This window comes from Vicugna pacos, chromosome 7 (genome assembly GCF_048564905.1).
Source record: "Vicugna pacos chromosome 7, VicPac4, whole genome shotgun sequence".
NCBI classification, from domain to species: Eukaryota; Metazoa; Chordata; class Mammalia; order Artiodactyla; family Camelidae; genus Vicugna; species Vicugna pacos.
In genome coordinates, this window is record NC_132993.1 from 76,863,517 (window position 1) to 76,891,373 (window position 27,857).

General features: G+C 44.7%; 1 protein-coding gene across 1 annotated transcript in view; it reads left to right on the forward strand.

Moving 5' to 3' along the window:
* The first annotated feature begins 409 nt into the window (after positions 1–409).
* CDHR3 (cadherin related family member 3) overlaps positions 410–27,857 on the forward strand; it is a 61,192-nt gene continuing 33,744 nt past the window's right edge. The window contains exons 1-4 of the mRNA XM_006198509.4: positions 410–455; positions 10,076–10,278; positions 15,201–15,366; positions 18,545–18,642. Coding sequence (XP_006198571.3) covers positions 410–455; positions 10,076–10,278; positions 15,201–15,366; positions 18,545–18,642 — 513 coding nt within the window. The remainder of the gene's footprint in view (positions 456–10,075; positions 10,279–15,200; positions 15,367–18,544; positions 18,643–27,857) is intronic.

The following is a 27,857-nucleotide window of genomic DNA, read 5'->3' on the forward strand; positions in this document are numbered from 1 at the left end:
TGAGTGCCTGGTGACAGGGCAACCGAGCCCACCCTGGGTGACTAGGCTTATGTCCAGCTTTTACCATCATCTCAGTGTCTCCATTCTTTCTGTGCTCTTTTGACTTCTCTTCTGGGGCTCTCTGTGGAGACACCTGGTGGGTGTGGACTTTTAAGATGAACCGAGTGGATCAGGACTGGGTGCCTGGCCTCTGGGTACTACACTGTCACAGAAGCAGGTAATCAAAGAACAAACAGTCCTGGGGTGTTTGGAATCTCCCTTAGTTACAGCAAAGCCTCTGTTTGATTTTTCACATGGCAACAAAACAAGGAGGGGAAGATGAGTGGCACCTCGAATAGACGTGCGGTGAAAGTAGGGATTCAGCCCCTGGATGACGTGCTGGAAGCCACACAGAGGTGAAATATCAAAGATGCAGGCGGCGGTCCTCTCCCTGGTTCTCCTGGGCGCCCTGTCAGGTGGGAACTCCGCTTTACCCCTTTGGTTGGCCTACTCAGTTTGGTTGATATCATTGTGTAATAAAGTCCCAAAAGAGGAAATTGCCTCTGGGAGGCCTTATTCAAGTGTGGGCTTATCAGCAACAGGGAGCCCTGGGAGGCTGGGGTGGGGTGTCTGGAGAAGAGGGTACGTAAAGTGGCCACAATCTGATCAGACTTTGCACAGACTTCACTTCCCCTTCTGTGTTAACTGGCCTGTACTGGAGGTCCTTCCAAGACCTAAGGTTGGGAAAATAATTTCCATAGCAGGGCTTTGTATGTACATCAGTCAGTCTTTGTGAAGATTCTGGCCCAACTCTGGAGGCTTCTGGGGGCAAACTGAGATTGGCAAATCACCCTATGGGAAAACTGAGGCACCGAGGGGCTAGTGTCTTCATCTTGAGCAAAGAAAATGCCTTCTGATAGAAGCCAGAGATTCGGCCTCGTGCTTCTGCACTCCTGCTTCCTTATTCAAGAGCTTCAAGAATCCTGGATGATTTTTCAGTGTTGTCAGCTTGGATTATTGAAATTGAGCTTTTTAAATTAAATCTAATTTTTGAATAGGTAGTATATGCATAATGTATAGAATTCAATCATGTTAAATTTGCAGATTAATTCAGGGATAATTTACATCTTTGATGAGTTATGTAGTAAAATGCTTAGAGGAGTGTCTGGTACGTAGTAAGTGCTTAGTAAATGTCAGTGATTATTATGTATCATGTTGAGTCTTCCTATCCAAGAACAGGGTTCTAGATACTTGTTCAGGCCTTCATTTGTTTTCTCAGGAGTATTTTCAGATTTCCTTCATATAGATCTTGCACATTCTGATTATGTTTATCTCTAGTTCTTTCTTTCACTTTTTTTTTTGCATTTGTAAATGAAATCTTCTCTTCCCTTGTATCTTTTTTTTAAATTGAAGGATAGTCAGTTTACATTGTTGTGTTAATTTCTGATGTACAACATAGTGATTCAGTTATACATATATATATCTTTTCATGGTCTTTTTTATGATAGGCTATTGCAAGGTATTGAATATAGTTCCCTATGCTATACAGTAGGACCTTGCTGTTTATCTATTTTATATGTAGTAGTTAGTTCTTTTGTAGCTTTTAACTAATTGTTATATAATGTATGGAAGTCTATTCATGAATTATCTTATTATTTGTAATGATGTTTCAGTCAATCTTCATGCATTTTCTAGGTTTGAAAATAATAAACTTTTGTACTTTTCCTTGCTTTAAAAAAATCTCTTACTTCTTTCTCTTATCTAATTACCAGGCCTGTACTTTCAGACAGTTGTTAAATAATGATAAGACTGTACATTCTTGTCTTGTTCTCCATGAAGCAGGTTAGCTTTTGGTATGAGATAGAAATTTTTATATGTTAAGGAGATAGCTTTTATTCTTATTCAGGTATGTGTTTTTAAATCAAAATGGATTTTTAAATCAAATGCTTTTTCAAGATCTATGAAAATGACTATTTGATTTTCCTCTGTGATCTGCTAATTAGATAAATAAATAATGGGTTTCCTAATCATATTAAACTCTCTTTAATCTTGAGTTTTTAATACTGACAGGTATATATAGAATAGATAGACAAGTTTATACTGTATAGCACAGGGAAATATATATAAGATCTTATATAGTAGCTCATGGTGAAAAAGAATATGAAAATGAATATATGTAAATTCATGTATGACTGAAAAATTGTGCTGTACACCAGAAATTGACACAACATTGTAAACTGACTATAATTCAATAAGATTAAAAAAAAACAGTAAAACAAAAATCTTGGGATTTTAGACTTGGCAGAGGGCAGGAGGACTGTGAGTATGAAGTTGGACCTTGAGGAGCTCAGACTCTCACTTGAAGTAAACATTTGAGGTTTTCCCAGAAATACAGGCTTTTAGGACCATAATCATTTGAGTTAAGAGGTGACATTTATTATCACTGGGGGAAGAGTGAGGTTAGAAAGAACCCAACATCTCACACTGAAACACTACCATTTGGAACCTTCTCAACAGACATGTGAAAGGGACAGATCACAAAAGTTTTCAAGAAATACTTGAGATTTTTTTTTTTAATAAAAAACACATTCCAACCCCTCCCCCTCCAAAAGACCATGCACTACGGACCACACTTTTACTGCCACACCAGTACCTGCCTTCAGGGGGTTTGGAAACAAGCATCACCAAAATAATCTCAAAGTAACATTCTCCAGCATCCTTCTTCCTCTCATCTGGTCTGACTCCTATGCATCCTTTAAGGCCTAGTCAAGCCCCACCTCCCACACGAAGCCTTCCCAGATTGCTGTATCTCTTGGTGGGCACTCTGCCTGCTGCATCCTGGAGCTCCTCCTGCCTGCACATGGAATACATGTCAAGGGCTTAGTCCAGTGCCTATCACAGAGTAAGTGCTCAGTGAAGAATAGCATGAGTTATTGCACCATAATTCATCTGCTATGTGTCTGTCCTGCAGTAACAGGCTTCATATTTCTTATTGCTCTGTGGTCCCTGAGTGCCAACGCATACAGAGTTGGTCCCTGACTGACAACGCATACAGAGTTTCCAATAAACTTTGGTTTTGTTGATCATAATCCCTTTGGGGGCCTCTTTTCTTCACACATTTACTAACATCCCCTAAATGCAGAAATTTAGATCCTCTGTCAGCTTAACATTGGCATTTAAATTAGCTTCTGTCTTTTCTACCTCCTACTAAGATGAGGGAAATAAAACATTTTCTCTTTGGGATGCTAAACTGTCCCATGCCAACAATGACTTACAGAGGAAGGCCCTCAAAAAACATTAACTTCACAAAACTCCCAACTGTAGCGGGGAAAGGAGTTGAGACAAAACAATCTCCAATTTCATCAGTACCAAAGGCCCACGTGTCATTTGTGGGAGACAGAGGACTTAGCAAAGGCCCCTCATTATACTGAAATCCACTGCACACTGAAGTTGTCTCCATTTTGAGAAAGTCTCAAGGGAACTAACTTTTGTATGAGTCTCGTGGAAATGAAAAATGCCAGGGTGTTTAATGAAAGAAGGGATCCTTAGTAGTTGGAAGATCTGCGTGAACATGAAAAAGGGACCAGGCCCACTGACCTGAGTTTCGTCCACTGAGCACCAGGTACGAGGCCATCTTGGGTCTCTCTAGGAAGATCCCCAATCCTGTCATCCAGGCCTGGCTCTCTGCTAAGCAGTGTCGGCAAACCAAAAAGAGACCCAGCAAATTGAAACTACAATGAGGCAGCACCTCACACCAGTCAGAATGGCCATCATTAAAAAGTCCAAAAATGATAATTGCTAGAGAGGGTGTGGAGAAAAGGGAACCCTTCTACACTGTTGGTAGGAATGCAAATTGGTGCAGCCACTATGGAAAACAGCATGGAGATTCCTTTAAAAACTAAAAATAGACTTACCATATGATCCAGCAATCCCACTCCTGGGCATATATCCACAGAAAACTCTAATTTGAAAAGATACATGCACTCCAATGTTCACAGCAGCACTATTTAAAATAGCCAAGACATGGAAGCAATCTAAATGTCCATCAACAGATGTCTGGATAAAGAAAATGTAATATATACATACAGTGGACCATAACTCAGCCATAAAAAAGAATGAAATCATGCCATTTGCAGCAACATGGCTGGACCTAGAAATTATCATATTGAGTGAAGTAAGTCAGGCAGAGAAAGACAAATATCATATTAGATCTCTTATATGTGGAATCTAAAAAAAAATGACACAAATGGACTTATTTATAAAACAGAAAGAGACTGTCACAGACATAGAAACTTTCACTTTCTAAAAGAGACTAAAGGGGAAAGTTGGGGGGAGAGATAAATTAGGAGTTTGGGATTGGCAGATGCAAACTACTATATATAAAATAGGTAAACAACAAGGACCTACTGTACAGCACAGGGAACTATATTCAATATCTTGTAATAACCTGTAATGAAAAATAATATGAAAAAGAATATGTATGTATATGTATAATTGAATCACTATGCTGTACACCAGAAACTAACACAATATTGTAAATCAACTATACTTCAATTAAAAAAAAAAAAAGAAAAAATGGATCCCACTGAAGGGGAAAAAAAAGAGGCCCAAGGCTCAGTGTCTCCTGCTCCTTGAGGAACCAGGTGCAGCCCCTTCTTAATGCTCTCATCATTTGAAAAGGCAGGAAGATGTAGGCCATTTCCAGAAAGTCTTTCTGTGGGTGTTAATCCCACACATGGGATCCAAACAATATTGCAAAAAGTTTCTACTTTTTCTATCCTGTTCAGAGTCAACCTCAGAAAAGCAAAAGTCCACCCGCCTCACAGCCCTCCCTCTTCCTTTTCCATGGCAACCTGGTTGTTTCCCTTTCCCCTGCAGCTTAGCACTCAGTCACTGGCATCCACCTGCTTTTCCATCTCCATGGGGTTGGAAAAGGTTTGCAAGAAGCCAGTCCTTCTCAGGTCAGCACCTGAGTGCTGCTCTAAGATGAACACATCTCTCTCCTGCTAATAAGGACTTCATGAAATGTGCAGAATCATCAGAAGATCACCATCTTTCCTTCTGTGTCCTACTAAGGGCTCCCTTCCATTAGCCTTGCCTGACATGGACCAGCTCCCCAAAGTGGGTGGGTGAGCATCCCATCCCGGAAGGTATACATTGTGGAAATTAAAGACAGTAAGACATTGCACACACTGAAACAACAACATTCTACAATGTTTTATAGAGTATTGAGCATATTAGTTTTCTTATACAGTACCCGTGAGAGTGAATTCCAGCAGGCCTGGAATTAGCCTGAGTGGCTTTCCTAAAGTTCCAGCACAGAACTGACTCCCAGTCAAGGCGTGAAGCACACTGATTAATAGTGCTGCTTTGTAACCCTGGGTCCTGGGAGTTTGGGGCTGGTTTGTAGCTGCCTGGAAGCATTGTTTATTGATAATGGTGAGATTTATGGTTTGCACCTGGTTGGTCTCTGCTGTTGAGGCTGCTTATGTAACAAGATGGTTCCTACACAACCAGCAAATGGAAACATTTCCAGCAGACTCTAATTTGGGCTCACTGTTTCCAGGGTATTAGTGACTATGCTGGTGGTTCCTGATCTGAGCAAGTGCATTCTGTTATGGCCCTTAGAGACAAGAGGACCACAGGAGCTGGTACCCGGCCTTGCCCGTCTCACATTCCCTTAGGATGCACATCCCTCCTTTCATACTTTTGCTGTGCCGTCTCCTTTTTCTGTAATAAACTGTAGATTTGTAAGCGTTTTTATCTGGGTCCTGTGAGTCTTCCTTAACAATGGAACAATTAGAAATGTTGACCTGTTAGTGTAGCACCACAGTCCTGAGAGGTAGAGTTGACAGAGGGCTCAGAGAAGTTAAGGGACCAGCCTAAGGTCACACAGTCAAGTAGGAGCAAAGCTCAAAGTGGCTCTTGTTCCAAATCCCTTGCTCCTTTCACAATACTTGTCTGATTTCTTTCACTACCATTTTGATTTGTTAACAGAGAGGATGAACACCTATTTACAGTGCTGCTCTGTGTACTGAAAGCAGAGCTAGAAGTTACAGCAGCTGCATCCCCGGAGAGGGAAGGTGGCATTGCCCCACACTTCCTGACATACACCATCACCTTTGATGTCAGAGACCCAGGGCGGCCAGCTTCCTCCCCTGGAACAGAGGCTGTGGAAGCCTTCATTATTCCAACACAGGCTCCAGGGAGGGGCCTCGCTGGTCCATTTCTGGCAAGGCAGGGATTTTGCTCATTTGGAAACAAGCGGTCCATCGTTCATCCAGATCTCCATCCCGAGCTGGATGTTTTGGTGGGCTCAGTGACTGAGAATCAATCCTTTTCTGTGCTTTTTCTTTTTCAAAATTTATCCTTCAAGCAATTCTCATTTGCTTCTTAATTAAGATGCATGTGTAAGTCAAATTCCATTAAAGCCTCTTTCTTGCTCTCCAGCGCTCAGACCACCAGAGAAAATTGGGAACACCGGCCTCAGAAGGCATGTGTCTTAGGGAGAGCTGGCCCTGGCTCCTAACCTTCTCTCCGAGTAGCCACTGATTAGCTGGGTAGCTGTGGACACATCCCTTAAACTTATCTGTGGAATGAGTGAATTGAGTATTTGGTGAATTTTGTATCTTATTAATTGCTCTATTTTTAGGGTGTGGACTCTAGCCACTAATTGTTATTATTATTACTATTGCTATTAATACTTGACTACTACTTTTCATAGCAAGATAGTGGAAGGAACAGGGTGTTGGACTAAGAGTCAGGAGATCCCAGATTAGCCACCTTTATCATCAGTGTTCCTGGAACCTCTACCTCAAAGCTTTTAGGACCCTGAAACCCTGGCACACACGACTTTTTCCTAGGAATAGAGGCCACCAGGTGAAGAGCAGAGCATCTCTAGCACAAATGTCAGCAGAAAGGGCATATTCAAGGACATAGTCTGGCTTTATCCATACATGGAAGGGGCAGGTCCCAACGCAAAGTGCTTGAGGGCCACTGGATATATGCATTTCTCCCTCCCAAATATCTCCCTCACTGCCATTTGAAACACGACCATTCAAGGAAGACTACGACAAGCCCTCTCAGTGTAAGGAGGCAGCACCGAGTTGTGCAAAGGAGCCCTATCCTGGGAGTCAGATGCCTTGGCTTGGAAGGCTGGTTCTTCCATAAAACTAGCCTCTCAAACTGAGGGCTTATTAAAGTTATAATTAACGCAACAAGATCCATGGATACACTCCCAGCAAACTAGGAGCTATAAGTTGGGGATATTTGGGGAGCATGGCTCTCCAGGAGACACAGGAAGGTTGGTGGCCTTGGTGATCTGCCTATTCAGGGCAGGGCTATGGAAAGCCCTGAGGAGGGCTTAGCAAGCCTCTTGTACCCGAGCCCATGTCAAGCTAGTACTCCAGCACAGTTCCTTATGTTGTTCCCAAAACAGCCTCTAACAGACCACATCACCCAAATCTATCATCTGGGCTGAGAGTCCAATCTCCTACCAGCCCATCTTGCTATGCTGTCACCAGGTCAAAGAATAACCATGATGCATCCCACGAGCACGGTCACCTGACAAGCATGGAGCGACAGACTATTTGTAGTAGGGACGTGCAGTCTGTTATCTTCAGACCCAGATGCCATGAGCCAGGGCCGCCCAGGGGTATAGTCTCAGGTGTGTGAATTGGCAGTGGCAATACCTACATGAGAGGTTGGTGGTTGGAGCTGATGGGATCAGGCTCAGTGAGCGCAGGGCCTGGTGAGTAGGTGCGCAGTGAAGGCGGGTGGTTACTAGTTTCAATCTGTCCCTTTGGTCTGGGCACTACCTGACCCCAGGCTGTTCTTAAGAAAAACCTTGTGAGTTATGTCTTTGCTTAAATATGAGCAGAGGTCTCCTTCCTCTTGGCTGGACGGACACAAGTTATTGGGGTGAGTGGGAGAGGACAAGAGCAGGCCGGGGGTCCTGGGAGACAAATTGTCAACCATTCATTTTGTTCAAGACTGTCTTGCCCTGCTGAGCAGGGAGCGAACACTCTCATGAACAGCTCAGGGGCCTGGAGACTCCAGTTGTGGTAAAAGAGGGCGTGAGGGAATCATACCCACAAAACCCATCTCACCATAGCACCTGATTATTTTGTCCATTTTGAAAAGCTATTTAGGAGAACTTTTTTGCCTCTAAATACTCCAGGCATACTATTTTGCTCCTGGTTTTTGTCACCAGAATGCTATAATAGTAAAGTCAATTTTAATAGATTAAAACAAATCCATTTATATTCACATCACCCTAAACCTCAGCTGTTTTGATATTTCTGAGTCCTTGTACAGTCCTTGTCCATAAAACTGGATAATTCTGCCAGCAGAAATAACTTATGCATAATGCATTTTAGTCTCCAAACGAAATCAGATGATTTTAGATTTGGGAAAGCTTGCATCAATGAGTGTGCTTATATTTCAATTTTCCCTGCATTTCCATCTACACCTCGGCATCCCCTCCCCTAAGTTTGAAATAAAAACATTCCCTTACAAAAGCCAACATTTTCCCATAGCTTGTTTGTTTCTAGAAATTTTACAGCTTTCAGTAGGACAGATCCTCCCACTGTCACCCTTACCTCTTCCCCTTCCAGGTGGTTTGTCCCCAAGGGCTAACAGTGGCCAAGGTTGCAAGCTGGCTGAGAAGCAGGACCCCAATAACAATTCTGGCTTTGTTACTTAGGATTCACCATGTGTCCTTCAGCTCAGCTTCCTCATCTGTAAAATGGTGACATTAATATTTATCCAAGAGGAGTTCTGAGGAGTAAGTGAGAGGAAGTGTTTTACATGATGCACTTATTTGGAAGCTTGGATAAGTGGTGATTGTGTTAGCTTCCTCGGGCTGTTGTAACAACCACACACTGAATGGCTAGAAACAACAGAAATGTCTTCTTCCACAGTTCAGTAGACCCGAAGCCTGAAATCAGGGTGTTGACAGGGTTAGTTCCTTCTAGAGGCTCTGAAGGAGAATCTGCTCCATGCTTACTTCCTGGCTTCTGGGGATTGTCTGCCCTGCCTTGGCGTGTAGCTACATCACTTCGCTTTCTGCCTCTGTTGTAACATGGGCTTTCTTCCTTCTGTGTGTGTCTGTGTCCTGCCCTGTTCTTATAAGGACACCAGTCATTGGATTTAGGGTCCACCCTAATCCAGCACAACCTCCTCTTAACCAATTACATCTGCAAAGACTCTATGTCCAGATAAGAGACATTCTGAGGTTCTGGGTGGACCTGAGTTTTGGGGGTGTGGGGGGACCCTATTTGGCTCCTATAGGAGCTGTTATTATGGAAGCATGAAGAACATGGCCCACTGCTCTCCTCTGTGCTGGCAAAGGCTTGCAGAGTGTCAAGGGGACCTGAGACTGTCCCAAGGCTTTCCTGTAAGAAATACGTTTGCTCTTAAACTGTAAAATTCCCTGTCTGTCTTGCAGCCCAAGGCAATTCATGGGCCTGCCCTGAGTCTCTCACTTCCTTCTCTGTGAAACGGGAGTTACTCGATCCACTACCATGCCCTGATCCACCCCCTCCAGGACGCCCACAGCATCCAGTGATAACAAATCACTGTCCCTGAGATTACTTAGGGATGTGAGGAGAGCTCCCATGATTTTGGAGCTCTACAGGCACGCACCCTCCATGTCTGATGACCTCTGAGTCAAACACTGACACAGAGAAGGGAAATAAATTCTTGTTGACTCCCTGGCCCTTGTAAGACAGAGGATGCCATGGCCAGACTGGGTCCTTCAAGTGGACGCATACCTTCTAAGGCATCGTGTTTCTCACTCCCTGGTTTCTAGGAGAAACCAGAAAGGAAGCAGAGAGACATGAGAAAAACAGCAGCTTTATTTCCAGAATGACTGAAGCAGATTTCATGGTCATTTGGTGATGGTGGTTTTCTTGGCTCTGAGAAGATCTTGCATTCCCGTTTCCAGCACTTGGCAGGAATCTTCATTCTTGGGGAGTGACTGGGTTCCATCGTTGCCGTGAGCTATGATTTGAAGCCACAGACCAAGCTATTAAATCCTTGTTTCCAGCACAAGGCTTTGTGCTCATGTCATTTTGCATCCTTTTTAAATCCACAGGAGGACAGGCACTCCAACTAATCCACTTACCTGCTACCAGCAACGTGGCAGAGAATTCTCCACCCAAGACTTCAGTGCACAAGTTTTCTGTGAATTTATCAGCATCACTGTCACCTGTGATCCCAGGGTTTCCCCTGATAATCAACTCAAGTCCTCTCACTGAAGCCTTCAGGGTGAACTGGCTGTCGGGCACCAACTTTGAGGTAAGCATCACCTGACTCCCATTGGGAGTTTTGCTCACAAAGAGGGGTCCTGAAGATGGAGTGGATGGGGTTCTAGATAAGTGATCCCTCCTTATCTCCCTGGTTTCATCTCTCCCCTCTTGTAAGATCCAGAAGTCCTGTTTGAGGCATCCTAGTGCCCTCTGTGCTAGACGCCCCTGTAGCTCTTGGGCCTTTTTCCTCCATTTAATCCAGTCCAAATAAACATAAAAATATGCTCAATTTATTACAAATAAAAGGCTTGTTTCTTATTGGCAGCCACTCTCACAGGGTAACAGGTGTTAGGCATACCGACAGTAACTGAGTTCTCTGGATGGGATAGTTTGTGTAATGATCTCCTTCAAAGCCAGACCCTGATGAACTTGGGTCTGGTGATTCTGCTTTTCCATGATTCTGTGATTTTTCAAAAGGAAATCTACCAGGAGACATTTCACATGGAAGAACACATCCCTAATTAAAATAGAAGCTGAATGTCCAGCCCTACTGTGCGAATGTTTCCTCTTGGACAATTCAGACCCAGTCTTTCACATGCCACCACTGTTCTAGTTTCTGGTTTGTTGTCTTTTGGGTCTTTTCCAAAGTTGTCACTTCTCCTTGGGCAGGACAAACCTGCTGATCGCATATTTTCCACTAGTCGCCTCCGACGCCTCTAAGGTTGTCTGCAGGTTATAGGTGTCTGGACCTACTGGTCCTGCAGAATCCCCCACACCTACCCCTTTCCTCAGCCATCATAGGGACCTCCTCCAGTCATCATCAGCCCTGCCAATGGTCCCACCTGCCATTGCCCTGGGGTCTTGGTGGGACCCAGTGGGTCTGCTTGGCCTAGGCTCTTGTGTGCTCAGCGAGCTGTCCCAGCCCTGGCGCCCTCCCGCACCACAGCTTGCAGCTGCCTGGGACTTGTGTTAGTTAGTACCAGGATGGGCCACAGGTTCACACGTCCTGAAGCTGTTCTTAAGAACGGCTGCCTCTCCCTAGAAATTACCCAATATTGTTAACCATCCCCTCCAAGAAGATCCTATTCTCCAACCCAAACTGCTCACATGGGCTGTTCTTACAGAACAGTGCCACTGACAATGCCATCTCTGTGGCAGGACCCAGCTCCTCCTCAACACTCTGTACGATGACCAGTCTACTGATGAGGTTTTGGGGTCTCTGGCCCCGAGGTCTGGTCACTGTTGGCCCTGGGATTCAAGGCTTTCTGAGGGTGACTTCCAATCATATCAGAGGTCAGGCCGCCCTGCTTTCAGACACAGCCGCTGAGGTTAGGAGGATTAATGATGGTGATGGTGATGGCAACTCACTTTTACAGAACATTTACCATATGCCAGGAACTCCCCTAAACATTTTGTGAATTCATTCACTTAATTCTTGTAACCATGCTAGAAATTGGTACGCTGTTATTATATGCATGTCAAAGGTGGGGAAACCGAGGCACAGAGAGGTTGAGCAACTTGCCCAAGTTCACACGGCTAAGCGGTAGCAGACTTGATATTTGAGATCAGACAAGCTGGCCCCAAGACCCCTTGCTGGTCGCCCCCAAACTGTGCTGGCTCGCTGCTGCCCAGCAAGAGAGGTGTCAGAGCCTCATCCAGCAGCCCATGTGGCTAATTACTGGGGTTGCCTCCTGGAGCAGCACCAAGAAGGAAGGCTCTTAGGAGCCGGGGAGCTGCAAAGACCAGAGCTCTCGGAGGTCGCGTGGTGGCTGTGCCTGCGTCCACCTCCCCTCGTTGCTGACCCGTCTCTGAGCTGAACTCCCACCTGTCCTCATCTGTTGTCATGAGCTGTGGACCCTGTCCATTTGCCCAGCCTGGCCCAGAAAGACCTCAGGTTTAACATGCCTAAAACCAATCTTACTGTCTTTCGCTAAAACTCTGCAGCCAGACTGCCATCAAATCAAGGCTCCACTACTCCCAGCTGTGACTTTGGTGTTTCTTCTCCTCCCGATCCTCACAGCCTGATGTGTGAAGTGGGGGGAAGTTTTTCCAACCTGCGGTGGTGGCGATGATTAAACAAAATATACCACAAAATATTCCACACTGAATTAATGCTGGTAAAGACCACAACAAAAGTAGCTCTTCCACATGTTGACAGTAACCCAATTCCTTTGGTCCAAAATATAAGATTGCAGACCCCTTTTTGACTGTTCTGTTTCCTTCCTCTAGGGTGTTAGAGCCAGTCCCCCAGGAGAGGCTGTGACTAGGTAACCTCGTGATGAAGGATCAGCAAATGTGGGTTTCAGGAGGGCGCTGAAGGCTTAGTTAGCTGGAAGCTAGGGTATAAATCAGGAAGCAAAGCAGACCAACCTGACAGGGGCGGCTCTGGTGAGCATACATTCACTGAACAGATTCTGACATCTAACGATAATAAAAGTCAGCATTTGCTAAGTGCTTGCTCAGTGCTAGTGTTCTCAGCAGCTCACAGAATCCTCACAACAACCCTAGAAATCAGATGCTATTATCATTATTCCCATTTTACAGATGAGGAAATTGAAGCACAGAAAGTTTAAGTAACGAGAAGGCTGGGCTTTAAAGCCAGTCAGTCTGTGACAAAGGCTTAACAAAAAAAAAACAACTCAGTCAAAACAGAAATGAGCAGAACTAAACAGACATTTCTCCAATGAAGACAGATAGATGGCCAACAGGCACATGAAAAGATGTTCAACACTGCTAATTATTAGAGGAATGCAAATTAAAACTACAATGAGGTATCACTTCACACCAGTCAGAATGACCATCTTTAAAAAGTCCGCAAATGATAAATGCTAGAGACAGTGTGGAGAAAAGGGAACTCTCCTACACTGCTGGTGGGAATGTAAATTGCTGCAGCCACTATAGAAACAGTATGGAAGTTCCTTACAAAACTAAAAATACAGCTACAATATGATCCAGCAATTCCACTCCTGGGCATATATCCAGAGAAAACTCAAAACATGCACCCCAATGTTCACAGCAGCACTATTTACAATAGCCAAGACATGGAAACAACATAAATATCCATCAACAGATGACTAGATAAAGAAGTTGTGGTGTGTGCATACACACACACTTACATATATATACACAATGGAATACTACTCAGCCATAAAAAGAATGAAATAATGCCACTTGCAGCAACATGGATGGACCTAGAGATACTAAATGAAGTAAGTCAGAGAATAAGTACTATATGATATCACTTATAGGTGAAATCTAAAAAAATAACACAAATGAACTTATTTATAAAACACAGACTCACAGACAGAGAAAACAAATTTATGGTTACCAAAGGGGAAAGGTGGGTGAGGAATAAAATAGGAGTTTGGAGTTAGCAGATACAAATTACTATATACAAAATAGACAAACAACAAGATCCTAACTTTATACCACAGGGAACTATATTCAATAGCTTGTAATAACCTATAATGGAAAAGAATATGAAAAAGAATACATATACATCTGAATCACTATCGTGTACACCAGAAACTAACACAACACTGTAAATCAACTATACTTCAATTTTTTAAAAAAGCCAGTCAGTCTGGCTCCAGAGGCTACGCTGTTGACCCCTATGTTATGCTGCCTCTCACCTCCCCCGTGCCAAGTGGAGAGACAGGTCACTTCCACTAGTGTGGCGACCAGGCTGACCCTGCTCGTGGGTGGTGACAGGATGATCCCATTTTCCATCTCAACCCTCCTCTGTACGTGCTCTCCCCACTGCATGCACTCATTCACATCTGTGGCCATCCTGTTCTCTCATAATCAATCCAGCTCTTGCAAAGGCAAACACAATGCCTGCCACCTCCTCCATGAAGTCCTCCCTGACTAAACACAGCTCACAATGACCCTTTTTCCCATTGATTTTCCACAGTACCCTGGTCTAGCTCTTTGTTAAATAACTTGTATTATCCTTCAGCTCTTTAACCAGGGCTAGAATTATTTACCTAATTATAGTCATGTGGCAACCAAGTCAGGGAGGTCACACAAGGTCACACAAAAGTCCAGTGGTAGAAATTGGGTTGGAGCTGAGTGCTGTCCTCAGTATAGGGTACTGAATGGCTCACTGCCTGGCCCTGGCACATTAATAACCAAAAGGTTCTATTAGCATAATTAAGACATTTATGAGATTTAGTCCTCGATGTTGCAAAGGGCTCTGAGCCTTTTGGGAGCTCCACGGGGTAAGCTGGTGGCAGGGATGTGCATACAGATGTGGGAGGTCACAGACTGGCCTCTAGTTAGCCTCAGCAGGGCCCTGCCACCATGGACCACTGGGGTTCCTGCTGGTAACCATCTAGGTTCTGGTGACATGTCTCTGGCCCTGGTTGTTGGTGTCTCTCTCACATCTCTAAGACACTTACAGTGCAGAGGACATGTTTCTGACAGTGAAGGAAGTGTGGAAATGCACCAAAAACCCAAAATGGCTGTGGGTGTAAGTAAATATCATTTCTTATTGCTGCAGATGTATCCTTCTCTTGTTTATCCTTGGCTGTGGCCTTGGGAAAGTGAGAAGGGAGGGATGAGTCAAGACGAAACTTAACAGCAATCCCAGGGAAGTGCAGCATCTTATTCTTAAAGATGAGAAAATCCAACTGCCTTCAGGGTTGCTGAGGGACTTGCCTAGGAGCCTACTCCAAGTACTTACAGGTTATCTAATTTTCGGGCCTTCCATCTCCAATCAATGAAACTAGAATGCCTCCTGAATGTTTGTCTTTTCTGTAAAAGCAGCATCACATGCAGGAGTCCATTTAGGGAAGTGTCATGGGGTTTATGTCAGAAGGACTCCGGCAAAACCAGCGGTTCCTCTGGCAGTGAGTGAAAGATTGTTTCCAGGATGCTGGAATATTCCTAGTAATATCCCTTTGCAAAATGCATGCATGCAAACCAGATCTTCCTTCACATGGTTACTAAGATTTCTGCATTTGCTTTTAGGTTGTCACCACTGGGAAGGAACAACTAGATTTTGAAACAGGACCACACATATTTGACTTGCAGATTTATGTGAAGGATGCCGTGGGTGTCACTGACCTGCAGGTCCTGACTGTCCAGGTAACAGACGTGAATGAGCCGCCCGAGTTTCAAGGCAACTTGGCAAAAGGTAAGATACACTAGGGTGTGCGATGCAGCCCAGACGGTGGCATCAGGGAGGACCCTGGGGGACAGAGCGAAACAGAAAAGTAAATAAACAAGCAGCTGCTTCCCTGGAAAAGGCAGCTGCTTAATGAGCAGGGAATAAATGAAATGTCCTCCAGCCAGGACTCCCAGTAACCATGCCCAGCAGTTGATGAAGGCTTTCACATCCGTGGCTTCTCTTGGGCCTCTCCCAGGCCTGGGGAAGGACCTGAGGCTCAGGGGCCTCAAGTGGGTCATTCTGGAGGAACCTGGGCTGAGCCCGTTACAGGCTCAGCACTGGGTACAGGCCACTGACTGACTTGCTCATTCTCCGCAGGGATGCTGACCCCGTGAGGAGAGTGTGTGTCTGGGGTCTGTGACAGAGTAGGGACAATATAAGGACTGGGGCATAGGGAAACTTCACCATCTCCCCCCAGCTAATGGCAGGCGCTGAAGGCCATCCGTACACTGACAACTCCCACGTCCATCGTTCTAGTCCAGGTCCTCCTCAGGACTCCCGACTCAGATAAAACCTGAGTCTCCATCTGGATGTCTAATAGACATCTGTGATGTTGTGATTTAGAACAAAAAATACATATTTGGTTTTCATCCCCTCCTGGCACAGAGATCCTAAAACCCTTGGAATTTCCTAAGTGATAAGAATGATAAAGGTTTTTTGTTGCTGTTACATTAATGAGGTGAATTTTGGACCCCACCTAAGGATGGGGGCTGCCCACCAGAGGAACCAACCATGTGCTCAGAGGGCTGGGCAGTGGAGAGAGGGGAGGGGCTGGAGACTGAGTTCACTTGATCACAGATGGCCAATGATTTAATCAAACATGGCTGTAATGAAGCCTCCAGAAAGGCCAGAAGGACAGGGTTCAGAGAGATTCCAGGTTGGTGAATATGTGGAGACTGGGGAGTGTGTGCTTGGATGGGGCATGGGCACTCTCTGCCCCTTCCCCCACACCATGCCCTATGCATCTCTTCCATCAGGCTGTTCCTGAGTATTACCCTTTTATTATAAACCAATAATCCACTAAGTAAAATGTTTCCTGAGTTCAGAAGAGAGTGAGCCACTCTGGCAAATCATTTGAACCTGAGGAGAGGGTTGTAGGAATCTCCAATCCAGAGCCAGATGGTCAGAAACACAGGTGACTGCCTGGACTTGTGACTGGCATCTGCAGGTGTGGGGGTTGTCTTGCAGGACTGAGCCCTTCACCTGTGGATCTGACGCTGTATCTGGGTAGACGGTGTAAGAACTGAACTGAATTGTAGGACACCCAGCTGGTGTTGGAGAATTGCTTGGTGGTGTGGGAACCCCCTTTCCCACAGTGGACACACATTGGAATTGGTGCTAGAATATGACTTAATGTGCCCCCGAACCACTCTTGACTCCCACTCCATCTCCCTCCTCACCAGCCCTGCCCAAATCTGCTTCTCTCGTCTTTCCCAGTTTAGTTTAACAGCAATTCCATTCTTCCAGTTTCGTGGGTCAAAACCTTGCAATTATCCTTGACTCCCCTCTGTCTTTCACACCCAACATCAAATCTATTAGGGAATCTCGCTGGCTTCTAAGTCTATGCAGAGTCCGGCCCCTGCCAGCATCTCCACCACTGCCGCCATGGTGCAGGCTTCTACACAACCATTGCCTTGCCTGGATCAGCGCAGTGCCCACCTAACTGGCCCCCTGCTCTGTCCCCAACCCCTAGCGTCGATTCTCCATACGGCAGGCAGCCAGAGAGATCCTGTTAAACATCCGTTAAATCAAGGCAGTCCTCTGCTTAAAATCCTACAGGAGCTTCCCATCTCCCTCAAAAGAAGAGCCAGAGTCTCCTTAAGGCCCCATCAGATTCAGCAAACAACTGCCCTCTCCTCTCACACACGTCTCCCCCTCACGTACTCTGCTGTGGCCAGCTGTCCTGGCCTCCTCACCCATCTGGGAGTCACCCAGGCACCACCCATCTCGGCATCTTTGCATCCATTTCCTCTGCCCCTTCTCCTGCATCTGTCTGTCTCCTCTTCATCTCTGTAGGAATCCTGACTCCAATGTCAGCGAACCTTCAGAAGCCCTCTATTGAGCATTGTAACCCAACTCTAGATACTCCTTTCCCTGATTTTTCTCTGTAACATTGCTCAGGAACATTCACTGATTTTATTATCTACCTCTTCCTGCTAGAACACGGGCTTCCCAACAGTAGGGTTTGTGTTTTGGGAACTGCTGTATTCCTAGCACATAGATCTGTGTTTGGCACCCAGTGAGAACTCAGTAAATATGTTTTGAGTGAAAGCACGAGAGTGATAAAAGTGAATGTCAGTTCGAGCTCAGATGTAAGATGGCCCAGGTTTGAATTGTGATTCTACCGCTGTCCAGCTGGGCAACTTCACAATTTCTCTGAGCCTGTTTCCTCATTGTAAAGCAGAGATGATTACCGTACTTGCTTAATAGGGCTGTTCTGAAGGTGAAAGGAGAAAGGATGTAGATCCTCAGCACAGTGCCTCCAAAGGAGTGAGTGAATGTTAAAATTCTCAGCCATCTTTCAAGAAGATTCTCCGAAAGAGATGGCGGCCCTGGGGCAGGGCTGGAGGTGCTCAGGGGCACTCTGGCTCCTCCCACCCCCCTGACTGCGGAGAACTCTGAAGTAGATGAAATCAATTTTGGTCCCTTTCCTGAGCCTCTGTAGCCCTTTCCCTCCCTTTTTCCATCTTCTCTCTGTTCCACTGTAAGGCCTCTCATTTCAGCAACTCATTTCTGCTGAGATGCTAAGTGCACTTTGAGGGGTGACCTTGGCTCGGTGGAGGAGGAATTTGCTGGCACATGGGGAGCCTCACACTGCGTGTCCCTACCTGGGGTTACCTTCCACCTCTCTGCCCTTATTATCCTCTCCCTGCAAATAGTGGTACCCTAGTCACCTCCCAGCCTAGGAAATAGATGACGACCTGACACCAGCTCGGCCAACGTTAGCACTTTGTTAATTCCCACATACGGGTCCACCTGCCAGCTGGACCAAGGTCTGACTCTGGCCTTTAGCATTGCTTTCCCCTTTCCCACAGCCCTGATACACTTGGCTCCCTTTGGCTGTGGACGGCTGTCCTGGTTTGGGAATTCCTTGTTTGCTTTATCTAATAAACTGTGTCTTATTCCTCTTTTGGCGCTGGTACAGGTCTGGACCTCTACATAGTGGAAGGAACAAACCCTGGATTCGTTTACCAGGTTGAGGCCTTTGATCCAGAAGACACAAGTCAAAACATACCCCTCAGTGTAAGTCTTCTCAAACTGAAGAGGGGCTTTTCTGTGTTGTCTTTGGCACAGAAGTCTGCAGTCTCAGTGGGGCGGCTCTGGGCAGTGGTGGGAGGAATCCAATGTCCACCGGCAACACAGAGCACCAGGGAGGTGGGGATGGGTAAGGGGGCTCTGGAGAGACAGCCCATGGTGGAGCCATGGCTCTGTGTGATCTTGGACAAGTTCTTAACCTCTCTGAGCTTCAATCTCTTCATCTGTAAAATGAAAAAATAGTAAAATAGCACCTACCACACAGCAGGGAGATTACAAGTATTAGATAATGCATGTGAAGCCACTTACACAGTGCCCGGCACACTGAAATTGCTCAGTAATTTTTAATTCTCAGGTGCAAAAAATCCAACTATATTATTTTAAAAATAAACATAAAATGTGTACTTCAAAGGCAGGCATTAACACTTTCTTTTCAAGAGAGGAGGCCAAGCTACTTCAATCCAAGTTTAAAAATAATTAAAAGAGAGTCCCAGGAATTTCAAAGAAAAGGTGGAATTCCACAGAGAAAAGCAGGAGATCGGGTCTTGGAGCACATGGTTCAGTCTGAGACAACTGATCTCTCTTCTCTCCTTTTTAATCAGTTCCCTTAAGGGGGCTGCCAGTGGAGCTCTTATAACCACCAACCCTCAGGCCAAGAAGCCTCTTAGCTTATCTCTGGGCAAGGATGCCTGGGCTCCTAGCTCTGCTCACCAACAGGCCGTGTGCACCCACCGCAGCTGGGCAGCCCAGGTTGGAGAGAAAAAACCCAAAGCTAATGCTACCTGACTAACCTTGGAGTGGGCAATGCTCCTGCAAACTCACCTTACGGAGCAGAGAATACTCGAAATATGACACTTGGGGAACTGGCAACACCAGAAAGCTGTCTCTGCATTTGCTGCCTGATTTGCAGCTCCCATGAGACTACTTTCTCCAACAGGAGGAAGTGAGCTTTGGGAATGAACTCCAGGACCAATATGATACGATCTAAAGGATTTGCAACAAAGCTGTTTTAAGATTATTGGGCACATCTTAACTTAGGGAATAGTTCGTTATCATATGAGGATCATACTTCTGTCAAACAAATAACCCATTTATTCATCCAGGATTCTATTTGCATGAATAAGCAATTAATATGCAAACAGTGGATCCCTACCATGCACTGAGAGTAATACTAGATGCTTTAAACGCATGCTTATTAATAACGCTTGTTATATAAGTTACAAAATCTGTTTGTCTGAAAGTAACAGAACACTTAACCACAGTGGTGAATATAGGTTTCTTTTTTCTTCCCTAACAAGAAGTCCAGAGGCAGCAGGCAAGCAGTCCACAGCTGGTGCAGCTGCTATCATCAGAAATCTGGGCTCTTTCTATCTTTCTGCTCTTCCATCCAGCTTTGACCTGTTTTTGTTTTCCTCATGATTACAAAGTGGCTGCTCTACCTCCAGGCTTTACCTCTAACTTCCAGGCAGGAAGAAGGAAAAAAGAAAGCAGGAAGGGGTACAGGATAAAGGGGGCAGGCCAACCCAGTTTATCCTCTTTATGGTGGGAAAACAAAGACCCTCCTGGAAGCCGTACCCAGGGGTCTTTTGCTTACTTCTTATTGGCCAGAACTGTGTCCTATGGTCACTGTTGCTTGGTGGTGACTAGGGGAAAAGGGATTTTGGATGGCGATTAAGTCAGCAACCCAAAGCATAGTACGTCACTTAAACACTTCATTCATTTCAACATTCACTAAGAATCTACCATGTGCCAGGTTTTCTATTAGATTCTTTGGATACAAAGATGAGTGAGAAGCATCTTTGTACCTCAAGAATTTTATAGTCTGCAAGGGAGACATTCATGCCTACACCAAATAATTATAATTCAATAAGACCTTTACTATAAAGTTAGTACAAGATGCAATGGGGGCAGAGTGGAAGGCATCTCAGCTTTGAAGAAAAATATTTATTTTTAAATCTCCATTTTTAATGTATCTTTCCAAAATTATGCATAAGGAACAAGGTCATGGCCCCTTCAAAAACACCTCGTGAGTCAGGTCATTACGCTTTCAGACGAAGGGAAGCAGCCCAGGTGGGGAGCAAATACAGCAGGTGTTGCTCCCTTAAAAGAAAATGTAATGCCATCGAAAGATGGCAGAGAGCAGCCTCAGGGGTTTGGAATCTGGAACCAGGCCGGGGGTGGGGGTGTCCCGACTGCAGCTTCTGCAGCTTGTTCAGAAGTTGTTTGGGGACGGGCACTTCAAGTTGCAGCAGAAAGCATTAATGAAGTATTTAACACCTGTGCTGGGACTACCAGCAGCACAGAAAGTTGACAGCCAGGCTGCAAGAGCAGTGAACATAATCTAGAGGGAAAGTTTCTCAGGCTAGCAAAAGGTACTAACAGTTCGGGAAGTAACATGCCATGGCCTTTGTACACGGACATTTTATTCAGTCCACTTGGGGGTACCAAATGATATATTTTGCTTCATACAAGGAGAAAGGAGATGGGTTAATTTGCTATTGACCAAATCTGTGCTTCTCAACCTTGGCTGTAAACTGAAACCACCAGAGGAACTTTAAAGGACTCAGAGATCTGGGTCCCCCACCCCCGCAAAGAGTCTGATGTGTTTGGCCTGGGGTGTGGCCCAGGCATCAGGTTTTTAAAGTCCCTGGGTGATCTCTTGAGCAGCTAGGGTTGAGAGTCGCTGTTTTTTTTTTTTTTAATTGAAGTATAGTTGATGTACAATATAATATAAGTTACAGGTGTACCATATAGTGAGTTACAATTTTTAGAGGTATACTCCATTTATAGTTATAAAATTTTGCTTATTTCCCTAGTGTTGTACAATATATCACTGTAGTTTATTTTATACATAATAGTTTGTACCTCTTAACTCCCTACCCATATGTTACCCTTCTCCCTTCTCTCTCCCCACTGGTAACCACTAGTTCATTCTCTATATCCGTGAGTCTGCTTCTTTTTTGTTCTATTTTATTCTGTTAGTTTGTTGTATTTTTTAGATTCCACATATAAACGATATCATCTGGTATTTGTCTTTCTCTGTCTCACTCATGTCATTGCTTTAAGACACTGTTCCCCACACTTTCCAGGTCTCCTTGGAGTTTTGGATTCTGTGGGTCTGGGATAGGCCTGGGAATCTGCATATTTGCCAAATACCTGGGGTGATCTGTTTGGTCAGAAAGGCTGGGAACACTGGTTTATGAGTGTTTCTTAGAGGACATCCAGGCCTCTGCCTGAGAACATACCTAGGATGCCTCAAAAAAATGCCCATTCCTGGACTCTGCAGTAGAATACTGAATTGGAACGACTTTCCAGGTGATTCTGATGCACTCTGCCCTTTGAGAACCACTGACCTGAACAAACTAGCAGAGACTTTAAGAAAACACCAAAGTATGTACAGGAAGCCACCTAGGCTTGCTTTGCGTCTACCTGGGGGGGGTATTTCTAGGAGTCACCTTGCTCATGGCAGCAACTGGAGGAAGAAGGATGAATGCATACATGTATAAATGGATCACTATGCTATACCCTAGAAAGTCACACAACATTGTAAATCGACTATACTTCAATAAATAGACAAATTTTTAAAATAGCTTTAGGACATCTCCAGAACCCCCAAATCCTGTACAACAACAAAACCTCCCACCCTTATCCAGCTTCATAAAGTGAAACTGTATCTGTCACAGATAGTGTAAAATTGGGGCTAATGCAGAAGCCACTGGTATTTGCTCCCTCCCTGTGAAAGACATTTTTAAAGCACATGGTTGTATATTGTTTGGACCCATGGTGCTCCATAGAACTGGACCACGAGCCAGAAATGAGTGCTGCATATGTAACGTTAAATATTTGAGTAGCCAATTAAAAAGGTAAAACAAAACAGGTGGAATTCATTTTAATATAGTTCAACTCAGTATATGCAAGCTATTATCATTTTGATGTATAAGCAACATAAAAACAATGAATGAGATATTTGACATCCTTTTTTCATAGTAAGTCTTCGGATTTGAGAGTTTCACACTGACAGCTCATCTCCTTTTGGACCAGCCAGGGTGCAAATGGTCCACAGACACAGGTGCCTGTGGCTGGTGGCTTCTGTGTAGGACGTGTGGCTGAGGCCAGCATCCGCTCCGCTACCCCTGCATCCTCTGTGTTGTGGTGGGTGCAGGTGGAGCAGGCTCAGATGCAAGCATCGGGACACAAAGACGTGCAGGATGGTCTGTCTGTATGTGAATATTATACTTACTGGCATTTCTTCCCTCCCTTTCCCCATCTCCTGAAGGAGGCTCTATGGGATTCCCCCCAACCCACCCTCCCCTATCCCAGCCCATCTGCTTGGAAATGGCCACCGTGACTGTAGCAAAGCCTCCTTGGAGACTCTAAGGACGTTAATCAGTTTCGCAGCTGGAGGCAAAGTGATCTAGTGCAGCAATTCCTCCATTCAGGCGCTTTCTCTTGGCCTTTCCATTAGGGAAGAACTTTTGTTTAAAGTGAAATGTGCTTTGTCTTCACCAGGACAGACAAAGGATGAAATTCAAAGACCAATAACCTTGCTACCAGCTGGGCTACCAGGAGGGCAACAGGGGAAGTAATTTTCTCTCAGCTTCCGTCTTGCTCATGGCTCTGAGAAGTGGCAGGACTTTGAATCTTCCCGGGAGTAAAGTGATCGTCCTGTGCTGGTCTTGACTGGCTGGGACTTTTCAGGTCCCTTGATCAACTCCCTATTTCATGGTGAGGGCAGGAACTCAGGTCCTTCTCTGGGCCAGGTAATGCCAATGAGAACCAAGGGATCTTCACCCAACTCCTGCTCATTCCCTACTACCCTGTTATGGCAAATTGTCTTTGGTATCTTGCCTCTTTGTTTCCTGAGTGATGAAGCCTTCCCTGTTCCCCATGCACCTCCACTCCCAACCACAGGTGCACCTGCGTGCATGCGTACACACACACACACACACACACACTCCCTGTTCGCCGACCCCCCTACATCTGCCTAACTTAGGAGTCACCACCAGAAGTCTTTGCAAAATGCTTTCTACTCCAGGTTCTTATGAAAATGCTCAAGAAAGGAAAAAGCAGTGATACTGGACAATTCCCAATCCAAATACACCACTAGTGATGACTATTCATATGTTGGGAGAGACACTTTCTCAAACAGAAGGGGATAATTGTCCTTAACATTAGTGAAGAACAAAGACCCAAAGAACAGAACCCAGTCTGATTACAGATAAAGACTGACAGAATACAAGAGGATAGGATCTGCAACTTCACCAGTAAAGGATTGCATATCTATGGCATTTTGCATTTATAAATGTGGCTCTTCTTAAATGCTGGAGAGGGTGTGGAGAAAAGGGAACCCTCCTACACTGCTGGTGGGAAAGAAAATTGGTACAGCCACTATGGAAAGCAGTATGGAGGTTCCTTAAAAAATTAAAAATAGAATTACCAACATGATCCAGCAATCCCACTCCTGGGCATGTATCTGGAGAAAATTCTAATTCAACAAGATACATGTACCCCAATGTTCACAGCAGCACTATATACAATAGCCAAGACATGGAAGCAACCTAAATGTCCATTGAAAAATGAATGGATAAAGAAGATGTGGTATATATACACAATGCAATACTACTCAGCCATAAAAAAGCAGAAAATAATGCCATTTGCAGCAACAAGGATGGACCTAGAGATGATCATACTTCACTTCACAAGTGAGTAAGTCAGAGAAAGACAAATATCATATAATATCACTTATATGTAGAATCTAAAATATGATACAAATAAACTTATTTACAAAACAGAAACAAGACTCACAGACATAGAAAACAAACTTACAGTTACCAAACGGGAAAAGGTTAGGGGAAAGGACAAATTAGGAGTTTGGGATTACCAGGTACAAACTACTATATACAACATAGATAAATAACAAGATCCTACTGTACAGCACAGGGAACTATATTCAATACCTTGTAATAAACTATAATGGAAACTAATATGAAAAAGAATATATATATAACTGAATCACTTTGCTATACGACAGAAACTAACCCATTGTAAATCAACTATACTTCAATTTAAAAAATAATATAAATGTGGCTCTTCTTAAAAACAAATACTTACCTATAACCCATCTGGCTCACTCATGTAACAATACATACACAAGCCGAGCACAGGCAAGTTAACGGTTTACAGTAGGGTTTTTTTTTTGATGGTAGTTGTTTTTTCAGTCCTAGGTGCCTTTCACACCCCATCCCCGTCTCCTACTTCTGAGCTGGTTTGGGGTGGAAAGGGGGAAAGAGAGAACTGAGGCTTTGATAAAATATTCAGCTTACACTGAAAAATAATAGGACCATGGTGTCATATTTATAACTTGCTCAGGCCAGATTGGAAGATGCTGTGGGGTCTGGGCCCTCTCGGTGGGCTGGGAGGTGTGCTCTCAGTGGCTTGTAGAGTCATTGGCACTGCCTGGACTTGTAAGGAATAAGGGTCCTTCCATCCCTCTAGAAACTTGGCCCCTAGAAGTTGACTGCTCTGTTCCTACAACCTGGGAGGCTGAATTCTTGCTGCTTGATTCCAAGGCAGGCTGCAAACCAGCACAGGTTGAATCATTATTCGCACGTGACTCTGACTGCAGTGGGGAGCCGGCTGGAGGTGGCGGGCCCTCCCTGGGGAGCCTGACACTCCAGGAAACTGGGCCAGCTCCCTAGCAGCCTCCTCTCTCCCGGCACCAATGGCGCAATAAAGGATGAATGGAGCAGGAAGCCGCCACCCTGAAGCTCTATGTTCCTGAGCAAAATGTAGCTGCTAAGGGGCTGCAAATAGAGAAACCTGGGGTGGTGTTAAAGGAATATTCCCAGTGGGGAGGCTGGAGCGCTTGTCTGACAAGCATTTGTTCACCGCATTCATCTGATTACTCAGGACTTTTCTTAGTCAGTCCTGGAGCAGAGAGGGGTTGCCATTGCTTTTCATTCTATTTAATTTCTGTTTTCCAAGAATGAATATCAAGGGAGCAGCTTTGATTAAACAAGCCTTTAAAAAGGCGAGAGAATGCCAGGTTTTACAAAAAGCTTTGCTGAGTCTCTGGCAAATGGCCACATGACACAAGATTTTTAGTCTATGGATATTATCTCCTTTCTGAGTACAAAACTGCTATTCCCATTAACACAAGCTTGTAGGCTCAGGGATAAGGGAAATTAGCCTGGCTCTAAAAGAAAAAGAAAAATCAGGATTCCAGGAATCAGCCTCTTAATAAAAATTTAAAAGAAATTCCCTATGTTCCAATTCTACAGTTCTCTGCCCTTTCTGTCTGCTGCTGTTTCTTTTTTCTTGCTTGCTGAGACTGTAGGCAGAGCTGGGGAAGGTTTCATAACCACGTCTAGCATTACCAGATCAAAACAGATTTTTTAAAAAGGTTGGCAAGATTGTTGATGTTGCCTTTTGTTTTAAGATTCTTTAAGGTGGGAACACACTCGTCTCAGATGGGAAACGGGCGAGAAGAAAGCCCCAGTATTTAACATTGAACAAATACTTATTGAGCATCTACTATGTGTTAGGCATAAGGATACAGCAGTGAGTAAAATGAAGCCCTTTTCCTTCACATTCTAACTGGACAGTAGTCGTTAACGCATACGGAGGGCTTACCACTGCTAGGCACTCTTCTAGAACTCGACATGCTCACCCCATGGGGCCCTGTTACTCCTCTTTGTTGCACAAGTTCTCACAGCTGGAAAGGGGGGGAACCAGGACTTGGATTCAGCAGTCGAGCTCCAGAACCACCACACTTCACTCAACTGCCCCCATTTGTGACTCTTGTTCCAGATGGGTCTAAGAGTCCTCCTTCTCTGCTCCTATCATATCCTATAGTTATCCCTCCTGGAACACCTGTCCCCCATCTCCTTTGTACGTTCCTCCAGTTGACCCTCATCTTTTGGAGACCAGGGCTGTCTCTTATCTCTGTATCCCAAGATTTTCTACTGTTTGGGACCAACTGGATCTGGGGACCTATCTTCTAGAGCATTTCAAAACACAGAGGGAAAGGCTTCCGGATTCAGGTGTATATAGTAAATGCCCCCAGGGATCTATCAACCCTGCCACTCCTGTCCATCCAGCTCGTGCCTCTGATCTGTGGATGTGGGAGGATTCTCTCACAGAGCCAGAACATCTCCTTGTGCTCCAGTTTCAGGCCCAGGCAGTGAGATGGAGAGTTGGTGGGGGGCTTGGGATTTAAACATCACACCTTTGAGCGCAGCCAAGTTGCTCATACAATTTGGGGGTGGGGGGAGAAGGGTGCTTTTTAGTATTGCCCAAATATTTCCTCTAAAAAATCAGCTGAGAGCATCTAAGTGACCAGCAGAAAAGACTTAGGAAAACAAGCCCTTACAGTAGAATGTCATGTCATCATTACCCAACCAGACTGTAAAGTAAGATTTAAGAACATGGGCAAATTCTCAAGCTATAAATAAAAAGGACAAAATACTACAATTTTGCTTAGAACACCACCTCAATTTTTTGGAGGGTGTATGTTTGCATAGAAAAGAACAGAAGGCTATTCATGAAAATGGAGAGATTTGACAGGTGACTAATATTGAGTTTCTTTTTTATACTTTTCTATCTTTCGCAATTTTTGTGTTAAAAATATGTTCATTACAACTAGAAAAATGTTATTAAATAATAAACAGAAAGTAAACACTTTTGGAAAACGGTTTAAAAATCTTATATTGGCCCCAAAGGAAAGCTTTCATCTATTTTCTGTGTATTCTCTCTTCTCCACGGGGAGCCCAGCTGCCATCACAACACAGCAAATCACTGGGTTGGAAAGCTTGGCTGGCGTTTCCTTTGATTCTAGACTTCAGGGGCTGTGGCTCTGTTGCAAAACCTCCACTTACGATCTGATCCAGAGATCATCCCTCATCCCAGTGGGAAATAATGAAACCTGCTACTCTTAAAGCCCTGTGGAATAAATGGCTATAAATACGTAAGCCTCACGTGTGGCTACAGCACTTCGCATTTTACGGCGTGCATTCTAATTTAATAGTCACGATAACACAGAGGAGCCGTTGGTGGTCTCATCTCTAAATTACAAGCAAGGAAGGGACTTGTCCCAGGTCCTGAGGTGAGACCCAGAACTGGGACGCAGCTCTCCGGATCCAGGGCCGTCCCTTTTTTCTTGACTCCATCATGGGAGCCCAGAAGCAATCCTGTTGTGTACCTGT